At 39.7% G+C, this 12746-nt stretch overlaps 2 protein-coding genes across 10 annotated transcripts in view; one reads left to right on the top strand and one right to left on the bottom strand.

The window, feature by feature from the left end:
- The window catches only part of L3MBTL3 (L3MBTL histone methyl-lysine binding protein 3), an 86462-nt gene that overhangs the window by 38704 nt on the left and 35012 nt on the right, over positions 1-12746 (top strand). For all 9 annotated transcript variants that reach the window (XM_049801469.1, XM_049801472.1, XM_049801470.1 and 6 more), the window contains exons 10-11: positions 4873-4964; positions 5512-5663. In XM_049801469.1, the coding sequence (XP_049657426.1) occupies positions 4873-4964; positions 5512-5663 (244 nt within the window). The remainder of the gene's footprint in view (positions 1-4872; positions 4965-5511; positions 5664-12746) is intronic.
- SAMD3 (sterile alpha motif domain containing 3) overlaps positions 10914-12746 on the bottom strand; it is a 75493-nt gene continuing 73660 nt past the window's right edge. Inside the window, exon 11 of the mRNA XM_049801486.1 lies at positions 10914-10994. Coding sequence (XP_049657443.1) covers positions 10974-10994 — 21 coding nt within the window. The 3' untranslated portion in view covers positions 10914-10973. The remainder of the gene's footprint in view (positions 10995-12746) is intronic.

Below are 12746 nucleotides of genomic sequence, written 5' to 3' on the forward strand. Positions count from 1 at the left end.
TATTTTTTTTTCACCATACTAAAGCAGTGGATAGGTCTTTTTCTTAGGAAAGTCATGGACCCTATCAGAGGTGTTGAGGGAGACAAGTTAGGAGGATATGTTATGGTAATTCTCAGGGTTCTGGTTGTCATCCTGCACAGCTATGTACTCCTGTCATCCCCAAGACATATTATTGATTTTGAATAGCAAGGCTGTTCTCTGGTATTTTTATCCAAGATCTGCAAAGTGCTCTGCCCTTTGCATGGCTTGGCTCTGTCACTTCACCTCAGCAGTAAACCATTTCATCATTGATAAGGTATGGTGTGATTGCTGGAACCTGCTCATGTACTCATGGGACTTCTTCTGTTGTCCCAGTGCAAGCCTAGCTTGCGTGTGGGATGGAAGAGGAACAGGGAAGAACAAGCAATATGGTAGACTCATGCATTGGAAGGAAGCTGAGGGCAAACAGCCATTCATCAGTTAAAACATATTTTTTCTAGTTTTTCAGCAGGAGGGCTTTCACTACCTTTGTTTTACGGATATTTGTGGAGTTCTGTTATTCTGAGGGGAGGGAAAAGATCCCAATCAGGTTGTGGGGGCTTTTTGTGCGTTTTTATTGGGTTGGACAGAATACTTATGTTTTCCTGTGGTATGATGTTTTAATAATGATTTCTTTTTAGTGCCCACTGCAAATCATACGGACACTAAAGCTGATACCACTAATGACATAGGGCACGGTATCTTCTATAAAATACCACCTCGCAGAAGAACTCAAAGGTTTTCATTAGTAGCCATTCATTTTCCAGATACAATGCAAACTTACGACCTTCCTGGTGTAAACCATAAACTATTTGGAACCCGGTGGCCTGAGAAAGGAGCAGACACTCCTCCAGTCTTTGTGTAGTGCAGCTGCAGTTAATCACTCCCGCAAGCTTGGGCAGAAGTGTCCTGCTTCACAGGACGGGGTTGTAAGGAGGGTATGCTCCAGGGGGATTTTGGGGCCTAGTGACTCACTCCTTGTTTTCTGAAAGGGTTGAAAATGGGTAACTTTCCCAAAAGGCCAAAGTCCCATCTTTCCTTGTGAGGGATGGGAGATTATTTATTGTGATGGAAGAGGACTGTGGGGGACATGAGAAAGGAAGAATATTATTATAGATGTTTTCTGACACATACTTGTTTCCTTGTTTATTAAAACAGAAGGAGCAGGTAATTCTCGGTGCCTCTGGGCAGGACAGGCCTTGTGGCAGGGTGTGTGCCATCCCCATGGCAGCAGAGGTGACAGGCAGCTGTGCTGGGTTTCCAGCGGGCGCAGGGGAGCAGAGCTGCAAAACCAAACTGGGCTTCACGGGAAGAAGAAAGATGGTGTTCCAGGATGCTGTTCATTCTGTGTGCAAAGGAGGTCACTTTCCTGTCTCACAGAGGTGAAACCTGCAGAGGGGGGATGGATGTGCATGTGTTCCCAGAATTATCATGGGCTCTGCCATGGTAATACTGCTGGGCTTTTGCCTGGATTAAGCCAAGAATCGTTTGGATACCAAAGGGACAAGTTGGTGCAGCAGAGGCTGCCTGGTCTTCTGAAACCACTTCAGAGGAGTTGCTCTGCAGTCAGCAGAGAAGGGGAGAGCTTTGAAAACTCCCTGTCACTGAAGGTCCCAAAGTAAAAATTGCATTGACCTTTTCTGGGAAAATTAATACAGCTCTGTAGTGTTTCTTTTTAAACAAAAACAGGTGTTAGCAAATCAACATAGATGAAAGCATGTGAACAAACAAAAAGTGAATGTTAAAACTAAGACTTACGATCCTATCACCATCAAAAACAGGCATTAGTGGGAAATGTGAGGCATGACCTGTATGTTGGAAGTTCTACTCCAGGAGCCCATATAGTCCTAAGAAGAAAGAAAGATCAAAGTGAGAAGAATATTCAGATTTACAGAAGATGAAAATGTATTGCTATATTATAAAAAAAACCCAAGACTCTTATCTACTCTTATCTGGAGAGCAGCTCTTCAAAAAGGGATCTGGGGGTGCTGGTCAGCAGCAGGCTCAATAGGAGTCAGCAGTGTGCCCTGGAGCCGAGAGGGCAAACCCCGTCTAGGGGTGCATCAAACACAGCCTAACCAGCTGGTCAAAAGAGGTGATTATCCCACTGCATTCAGCGCTGGGGCAGCCTCACCTTGAATACTGCGTGCAGTTCTGGGCCCCACAATTTAAGGTTGTGAAGGTCCTTGAATGCGTCCAGAGGAGGGCAACAAAGCTGGTGCAAGGGCTGGAAGGAACATCCTATGAGGAACAGCTGAGGTCTCTGAGTTTGTCTCATTTAGAGAAAAGAGGCTGAGAGGCGACCTCATTGCTCTCTACAGCTTCCTGAGGAGGGGATGTGGAGAGGGAGGTGCTGATCTCTTCTCCATGGGATCCAGAGATAGGACACATGGGAATGGTTCAAAGCTGCACCAGGGGAGGTTCCAGCTAGATATTAGGAAGCATTTCTTTACAGAGAGGGTGGTCAAACACTGGAACAGGCTTCCTAGAGAGGTGGTTGATGCCTCAGCCCTGTCAGTGTTTAAGAGGCATTTGGACAATGCCCCTAATAACATGCTCTAACTTTTGGCCAGCCCTGAATTGGTCAGGCAGTTGGACTAGATGATCATTGTAGATGCCTTCCAACTGAAATAGTCTATTCTGCTTAAAAAATTACATAATTCCAGTTAGCCTTCACATTATGTTTTTAAATTGACTGGAAGTTAATAAAGCCTTTGTGAATACTGTTCTATATCTAGAATAAAGTTTGTGAATACTGTTCTATATCTACAGTGACTAAATCAAATTCACCTTTGGTCCTTTTTTGGGAGATGAGATAGGAGCAAGAGATCTTCCTTTCTCATTTGGTGACTGAAGACCCATGCTGTCCAGAAACTGTTTCACAATCTACTGAACCAATTTTTTTCCATGGACTTTGTCCCAGTACCAGTACCTCATGCCATCACACATGTAGTAGGTGGGAGTTTTGTGTTGTCAGCTGTGAGCTTTGAGCTAGGTTTGAGTATCCTCTAGAATTACAAAGGGAAAATTAAAGCCTCGATATCACATTCCTGTAAAAATTATTTCAACTGGTCTACAGCTATAGTAGTGTATGGAGTATGAAGAAAAGTATCATTGCTTGGACTTGGAGGTTAATTTATGTTAGCTGATATTTAAAATGAAAACTGAGAAAGGTGGATGCAGAGAAGGTGAAGTTAAAGGATTCTTTACTTGCAGTTCCTTGGAAAATATGAAATTCTCAGAAAGTTAAAAAGAGCTGTGGTCTGTGGCATATTTGAGTAACACTTCAAATAGTCAAGAGGTGACACATTTCAGTAGTTAAGGCAATCACTCACTGAAATTGGTAGTAGTTTTGGTCTTGTTTTACTGAATTATAATGTATGAACTACAATAGATTTTCCTATATTTATTATTTAACAACCAAATAAAGGAAAAAGACTATTTGCTTGCAACTCTTAGCATTGTTTTATAGATTGGAAGTACAAATGTTTTGTTGTGAATTATTTTATGCAGTTTAATATATTATGAATTATTTTATTTTTTCTCTAAGAAACTAGAAGAGGCAAACTATCAACAGACATTTAGGTTTCTTTCCAAGTGCTATATGCATAGACTAAAAAATGCAGAAGGTTCATTCAGCTTGCACTGTGAATGCATAAAGGGTCCTGGGGCATTGATGGTGTAAGCAATTGATATAACACAGGGAGTTTATTTTAAAGCTCGTAGTAGTCATGCTGTGTTAGTGATAGCCTGAGGACATAGTAACGTCTGTAGGAGGAAGGAACTTTTTTTTTTTTAGACTGACTGGCATATTGGGAAGAGCTTTGGGCCCTGTAGGCCATTTGCTGTTTCTGAAATAGAAGCAACAGACTGAAAAGAAGCTGGAGAGCACTTGCTCTGAGCTTGTTGGTTGTGTGAGTGTCAGTCAGACCACCAAAGGGAAGTTAGCTGGTACCTGCGAGGCAGAGAGGTGGTAAGGTGCAGTTTTCTTGGGGAGAGACAGACAGGTGACTTGTAGCCTGTGCTGCTTGGAAAGATTTGTTCGAAGGGAGGGACATTATAGTGTAAAACTGATACCTTACTGAGACTGATTTTTGATAACTGGTAGAATTGCACATTTTAGTTTCTAAGCTCCCTCTAGATTCTGCCCCTTGAGGACCTTCAGTTTGCTTGATGGCCAGGACTGCAAGGTCAGAGATCAGGGATAGAGAGCAGTGATTTTGTGAGAAATGCTTCTCAGCTTGTTTTGAAGGTGAAATTGAAGCTGAGCTGAAATCTCCCAAGTTCTTGCCTAGCACTTTATTTATATGACTATTCTTCCTCCCAGATGAAGATTAGGAACAGTTCAAATGTCAGTCCTAGCCAATTATAAGAAACAAATAATGTACAGCTCAAGAAAGCAGAGCATTTTGCTCAGTTAGGGTAAAGAAAGCTTGACATTTTGGTAAGGAAGCTCAGCCATCCCTAAATAAAGAACATGATTCCTCTTTGTAATACCAGATGCCCTAATAAAAATAGAAAAGCTTCATCAACTTTCTTTTGAACTCTGTAAGCTCCTCTAAAGGGTGTCCTGCTAAAATTTCTAATAATCCAAACCGGTGCTCCCTGAGAGACTCGTTGAGTTCATATTGGGGTAGAATGGATAAGTACTTTTAAAGTAAATTTTCCCAGTGTAGTTTATATAAAATTAGAATAAATGGTTAACAGTGCATAATCTTTTCAGTTCTGAAGTTGTAAGAAACAGTTCAGAACAGGACGGAAGAAATAATTTAATCAGTTATGATCAAATCACCTGCATACATGTTGTGTCTCATGCCTATCATTTCTTGCACTTTTTTTATGACCCTCATTTAGGATATAAGGAAGAAGATTTTAGCTGGCCCTCATACCTAAAGGCATGCAAGGCTCAAGCTGCTCCTAAATCGCTTTTTGAAAACCAGAATGCAGTAAGTACTCACTTGTTACTAATGGTGTGGAAAGTTGCTTGTATGCTCATGTGTGTGGTACAGCACATTTCAGTGATTGCAGACTTGAGACCTGAAATTTAAGATAAAAATGTTTACAACAGATTCAAGAACAATCTCTACTTCAGTTCACCTCTGCAATTCTAATCCATTAATTTTTTACTAATCTGTTTAAACATCTGACCTGGCATATTCAGAAAAGGTGTATTAAATGAAATTTAAGACTTGTTATTAGTACTGTGTCTCACACCATAATGTTGTAGAACTAGCACAGTCTTTCAGAGGGACTATCGAAGACAGAGTTAAAACCAACACATTTAATTTTAGCAGCCTGTTTAGGGCTTTTTTATTTCATAAACCACTAGTCTCTGTTTGAGCCTTTCTTATGTCAGCTAATTAGGCTGCTGCCACTCTGTTGGGGCAGCTAATTGGGAAACTTAGAAATGACATGAATATATTGATTGCAGACACTAGGGAGATTTCTGGATTTATAGTATTTATCTTCAATTAAGTGTCTTTCTCTATGTAGACAGTGATTCCGTCCGGATTTCGAGTCGGGATGAAGCTGGAAGCTGTAGACAAGAAGAACCCGACTTTCATTTGTGTTGCTACGGTAACAGACATGGTGGACAATCGTTTTCTGGTTCATTTTGACAACTGGGATGAGAGTTACGACTACTGGTATGATGTTTTTGTTTTATATCCTAGTGAGATGTATCAGAAATGTGTTAGCTTTAAGCATTATTTTCTGTGATACTTTCCAGACTGTTGATACAGTTACCATACCAAATTTTGCTGGATTTGTAATCATGGCCACCAAAGTATGTCTCAGTGGCAGACTGGAGGAATCAGATTTCCCATGTCAAGTTGCACATAAAAAATTTCAAGATTGTGCTAAATGAGTGTTCAGGTGTGCTGCTACATCTGGAGTTGTGGATTAATTTCTCATTTCAATTACATAGTGTCTCTGAGGTTGATATCTTTAGTGAAGAATATACACCATGATAATGTGGCTGATTGAACCTGGAATTAGGTTTACATATATGGAAGAAAGGCTGCATTTTTTCATAAGGTTCTTGATCCTCTTACGCTATTCAGACTGAACCTTAGCCATCTTCTGTAAAGGCATCAGGATTGTGGCAAAACCTGGTTTTAGTCTTTTGTGTTCTGCATTCCTCGGGAAATTGGGATCCTGCTATCCAGACCTGTGTCAGAGATGACCTTTCTGCATGTTGCATGGTGGAGGGGCTTTGGGTATCTCTATAGAAAAGTCAGTGGATGGAGCAGGACATGCTACAAGCATAAAGGTACTGAAGGAAATTCAGGCTTTGGCTGTCACAGTGCAAGTGTGTGTATTTGCACTTGGGTCTTGTTTTGGCAGATAATTTAGAGCAACGTGGTATACCTTACGTTCTTTGCAGAGTAAGTTACTGCAGAACAGGTGGAGCATTGTAAGCTACGTCTTGGGTTCAGCAGTGGCAACTTAATTGTGTAGCTGAGCCTGTAAAAATAAATTAAGAAAGTTTTCTTCGTCTGTATTTGATGACTGCTTAGGCACTACGTTAATGAGAATGTGAGACTATTATGTAACTTCAAAACTTCTGGAGTCCATCTCTTGAAATAATAATTGTATGGGCAACATGACAAGGTGTAGGAGAACTAAATTATTGAAGCAGCAGTGAACAGGCGTTTCAGTGAAGTCAGGTACTGAATATCAAGATAATGGACCATATGAGTCAAAGACCAGAAAGGTTAGTGATTATTTTCATGAAGAAGTAACACAGAACATACATTTCCTCTACGAAGCAGCAGGAAGCTGGGGACCGGGAAAAGGTATTCTGAATTTCCTGATATTTGAATGCTTTTTAATAACAGTTATGCCATTAATTAATAATGAACACAGCAGTTAGGCAAGGCTTTTAGGCTGAACAGTGCAATACAACCTGTAGTTTGTCAGAGGTATCACAGGTATCTCTTCAAAACATTGCACTGTGTATGGCAGACATACACTGAATTTCAGGCTTATTAATATTACCATGTCAACAGGAATTTTGTCCACCAATCTGCTCAGAAGAGGGAAAAGCAGTTTTTAAGTACATAACCAGGCTTTACATTTCTGCAGTCACAGTATTCTGAAGTGGGTTTTCTGAATTTCATATGTAGAATACATGAAATAATACCTTCTTCAAGGATGAAGGAAAATTGAAGTGGAAAATGTTTAGGTGTTAGAAGTCACTGGAGCTGTGTTTACACTGAAGCCAAGCTGAAGATTTGTTCATTTCATGAAATCGCGAAGTACCTTTCTGGAAGAAGCAAATAGATGCTGCTGGAAATACTGTGCATGGAAATTAAATTCTGAGCAGCGTGGCCTACCTCTCTGCATTGCTGTGATTGAGAATGGGAGTGAATAGAGGAGGAAGGCAAGAAAATGGGAGAAAAGAACAGCAAATGAAAATAGCAGTGGAATGTCTGACCAAAAGAGAGCCTCAAAATGCATCCTGAATGCATCCCACTTACATTTTTAATTTTAGATATGAGGTTTGTAGGGGCCTTAAAATATTTTAGGTGCATAAGTTGCACATCTACCAACTGGTGTCTGTAATTAAAAATGAGAAGTTCTGTTGGGATTACCCAGAGCCGAGCCTCACAGTTTCTCTTTACCTGCATATAAGTTTCAATCTCAGAATTACAATGGAGGAATGATGTATTTAGTGTATGTAGTTGATTATTTTCAAACAAGGACCTTTTTTTTCTTTATACCTTTTGTGATTTAGTGAGTTTGAGTAGATTGAACTTTTTCAATCAGGTTAAAAGTTCTTTCCTCTTCTTGGATAACTAAAAGACAGTTGACTGATTTTACTGGACTTCAGGCAACAGAAATCTGTTACCATCACCTCAGCTTTTTTAGGCTTCAGGCTTTCAGCCTGAAGATACTCTTCCTGCCTTTTTCCTGAGTGTTAGAAAATACATTAATGGTTGAAAATAAGTACCCTGGCTAGAATTAGTCATTACTACAGCTCTTTAATGCATGGTGGTGATACTTTCAGTGTATTATAAATCCCATTAAATTGTTTTTTGGCAGTGGCTTTTAGAGGGAAGAAGAGTGAAGAAAATTGACAAATTTAAGACTTTCCTTCAGGAAGAAGAATTTTGACCTATACTGCACAAGCCATCAGGTCCTTTCCATCTGTCCCATCTTTTTTGATGAAACAACTAATACTACTTTGAGAGCCAAAGACATACCCTCTGAGTGGAATTTCCAAATTTTCTTAAGATTGACTGAATCTGGAAATAGCATTTGGGAATCTTTGGGAATGTCTGAACTATGAATTAACTACAAGTCCATGCTGGCTTTCAGTTCTCCATTCTCTTGCATCTGTTCTGCTTGCACCTCAGCTTCCAAATTTTTTTGTGACCAAACCCAAACACAGATAGCTCTTGGCAGGGGATGAGGCTGTGCTTGCATATTGCTGTTTGCCCAAATGAGAGATGGAGTGATGGCAGTGCTGAACATGCTGTAGCCCAAACTCACTGGGTCAGAGGCTTCTGGGTGCCCTCATCCATGTCTTGGTCTGAACTTCTCCTGCAGAGAAGGTCCTACAGGCAGCTTTTGGGATCAGCTTACCAGGAGTGTGAGAAAATACAGTGTCCCATGCTACACTCAGCTGTCTGCCTTGCATAGCAAAAATGATTCTAAAGTGCCTTATGAAGACAAATCAGCTTTTGATTTTACTGAACCATTTTCTGATCTGTATGAGTTTTGGAATAGTCTGAATTTTGGTGTGAGACTAAATAAGAGGCCAGTTCTGCTCTCCACCAGCATCTGCTACTTTGCTAACAGCCAAGTCTTTAAAAGTTGTGCTTTGCTTGTTTCATTTTTGAGATAAATAACTTTGCTCCACTCTCTTTGAAAGAAACAAGTCTTTTTGAAGGGGTTATATTATGCCAAAAAGAAGATAAAACAATCTTAAAGAACCATGAGTCACGGTGCATACTTTTAACTATTTAAATAAATAATGGACCAGTATTTGACCCTAAAGCTCTAAAATTTCATGCAAATCACCATGCAGCTGTCTTATCAGACTTTAAATAGAAAATATGTTAATGTGTCTTGCTATGCCACCTCTGGACACATACCATAACCTCATGGACCATGTTTTGGGAAGTCCTGACCTAAATTAATACCAGCTTTACACTTGCCAATGATGAAGTATTCTCACTTATGCACTAGATGGGGCTGCAGGATGGTTTCTATGTTTTTCTTCCTTTTCTTTTTTTTCCCCTCTCCTTTTTTTACGCACAGTTAGATGACTGGCACCTCACAGTCAAGAAGTCATATAAGTAGCATTCTTGAGGGCTTATTATTATCTATGTGTATAATGTGTGTATGAGTAGGGTTTTTTTATAGATAACATTTTCATTACAGATTGTATCTACATTTTATAAAGAGAAAATCAAAATACCAAAAGGTTTGTTTTCCCAAAAGGGAAAATCAGAAATTATTTCAAAACAGAAAACGACTATAACACATACAGCTTGTTTTAAAGAAAGTGCTGATGAATAAATAAAAACTCTGTCCAGATCTTCAGGTGGAAACCCAGTGGGAAAATGTTTTTCTAAACAAAGCGAATACTCTTTTTTTTTTTTTTTTTTTTTTTTAACAGCGAGCATTATCATCCATCTCTCTTAATCTGAATTGAATGAGCTGTATATATGAAACAGATTTTGGGGAAAAATTAACAGGACAGCTGAAAGTGACCAATAGAAAAATACTAAGTCTTCTTCCATATCCGAGTCTCCTGTTAGGACATGCTTTCCTGCCGTGAGTTAAGGATTGTTGAACTGCATACGTGTTCATTTCACACAGAGTGACGCACGCTCCAGAGGCTCACATTGCCAGCTGCCCTTGGCTTTCCTTATTGCAGAATTTCCTCCTGGCCTTTTACATCACGTAGCTCTTGCCTGCTTTGATGCAGTTAAGCTGTCTGTAACTTAGCAGAGCTGCTGTTTGGTCTGTCTCTCTGTACAGGTTCAGCTGGTGTGCTCTGCTGCTTTTGGCTCTGCTTCAGCTTCCTGGATTAGCTTTAGTGTCCAGTATGGAAAATAGATGTCTTTTTCTGTCTGCATGTTCTCACATGACAGAAAGAATGGCTCACAAAAGGCATGAATTGTGTGGATGGTATAATCTTGCTTGATTAGTTGAGTTTACGTGTGTCACCACTGCACTGCTTGGTGGAAGGTGGTGGTGCTCTGCTGCGGTCCAGGGGTAGGTAGGTTTGGAGGTACAAAATTCTTCAGCTCCTGCTAGTGGTGGTAACCTTTTTTGGTCTAGCAAGCATCCTCACAATTCATGGATCATCGTGTTTTATGAAGAGCATGAGCCGGGTGATCTGCCTTCTGTTTTGGAACAAAGGAGTTAAAAAGCTGTGGGACGCAGCAAATTGGTTGTGAAAAGTCAGGGTAGCCTTTGGCATTCTAGCTGACAAGTCTTGGGCTTAGTCTGATAGACTATTATTGTTCTTCCAAACTAGATAATATGTCCGTGAAATAACACACATTAAAGCATAATAGTTTTACTTTAAATTGTGTGTGACTTTTGCTGATCTCTACTTTTTATTGTTAAATGGACTGTTTGAAGCTAAAAGGCTGTGTGAAATCAGTAGGTAAAGATGGACTGTATGACCTGGTTTTGCTGGAACAGGGATGATTTTTTTTTTTCCTGAGGCCACCATGGTTACAGAAGTTTCTTATAGGCTCATCTGTAGTGACTAGAGTTTTCTTTTAAACCAAATGAAAATATTGTGGATGTTTTATAGTGCTGTCTTGCAGTGCTGTGGTGTGTAGCACTTGTTCCGTGTTCACTCCCATTGCTGTAATGTCAGAGCATCTTCCAGGACTGCATCTTTCATTGTGACATACCTTGGTCACTTGCTGCTTCTTGAATCTTCAAGGCAAGAAGTGTGTGTGCAATGGCATTTACTTTTCAGAATTTTATAAAAATGTATGTTCAAACTGTGCTTGAAAAAGCAAAACAGAACAAGTGCATTTAGAAGTGCATTGTCCTGGTAAGTGTTTTTACACGTCTACCTCATTATTTTAAGTATAATACTGATGATACCGTAGAGACTCATGAGTATGTACCCAAATTTAACTCAGGAGACTTTTGAAAATAGTTTGTGGACTTTACTCCAAAACATTTCAGGAAGTAAGAGAGTATGTCCTTCTAGTGCAGAAGGATACCTCATCCATGTAAAATTCTTCCATTTAAAACTCCAGCTTAAGAGGGGTAGAAAAGTGCTACTTCCCCCCCACCCCCCTTGCTCATTAGCTTCTCCTCACAGTTACTGTAATGAGAAAGGAAGAGGACAGAGGGAGCATGAAGCATTCACCTTTTCTCTGATTTGTTTGGGGCAAAGCATTTATAGGAGTTAGATGCTGAGTTTTAACAGTGCAAAATTGTCACATAAGCCCTTTTGTTTCCTTTTATTAATGGCAGCTTCAGTGATTTAGAGAGTACCTGGTGTGATACTATAAATACTAAATACATAAAATATAGCTTTATATATTGTAGTAGGACAACAGGTTGGTATTCTTGAAGTCAGTTGAATCCTTGGCTATTGTCAGAGCCATTACAGAGTCTATCAAAGATAGGTTTTATCTGCTAGAAATTGATCTATTTGGCATCATTACAAAGAGATACTAGCAGAGCTGTTTCATACATAAAGCCACAAGGTAATTGTAGCAAGTTGGCCAATATTTTTCATCATTAGTGTTTGACTCTCTTTAGGTAGAAGGCTAGAGGAGTGCTGCTTGTGAGACAATGCTTCTGAGACACCAAACCTGCATTTCTGTTGTTAAAGTACATCCACACTGAATTTTAGACATCATGTAAAATTACTTTTCAGATTTAAAAAAACATACCAGTGTTATTCTGTGTATTCTAAATACGATGTGCTCCTTCGTTTTTCTTTTATGCAGCACACGTTCAAAACTGCAATGTGGTAGTACCCCAGGGTTCAGTTTACAGTCTTTTCTGTGCTGTTTTCCTTTTGCAATCCTTAAAACATATTTGTGTTCAAGATCTGCAGACCTAGCATTTTGATCTGAGCCTTAAGGTGTTAGGGTGTCTGCTAATTTACCTTAAACTTTTTTGTGTCATGCACAGTTCATTGCACCCTCTTAGGTATTACAGATAATCAACGTGATATTTTAAAAAATATATAAATTAGTACTACTAATTAGGGGAACTTAATTAATATGAACTTCCAGCATGCTAATACTTTCTGGGTAGATACAGATAATGATTATTTTAACAATCAGGGAGAGCAAACCCACTGTTCAGGTGTTCAGGTATTTTGCATTAGTACCCCTTGGGCTGACAGTAAAGGGCGAGAATACATGTTACTCTCCAGCCTAACGGTTGAGACACTGACTTCAGAAAGGGATTAAATACAAACTGGATCACAAATGAGTGTTTCAGTATTTTATGCAATTATTATTGTATATGAAGTCCATGTTTTCATGCATGGGTGCTCTCTGCTTGTCTCCTTTTCTCATTAAATATTTGAGGAGTGTTTAGAAAGCAGCATTCCTTCAGCAGGAGGGAGAGAGGGTGTTTCTATCTAGAATACCACTTAGCTACTTAAGCTTGGTTTCTTGATCTCTCCATGGGGAATAGGGAATGAAGCCCTTATCAGCTTCAACTTAAGCTGCAGTTTGTTGGCCTTGGTGGGTCCTTGGAGCGAGTAAGGCACTGGGCTCGTG

Source organism: Accipiter gentilis, chromosome 5 (assembly GCF_929443795.1).
Source record: "Accipiter gentilis chromosome 5, bAccGen1.1, whole genome shotgun sequence".
Taxonomy (NCBI): Eukaryota; Metazoa; Chordata; class Aves; order Accipitriformes; family Accipitridae; genus Astur; species Astur gentilis.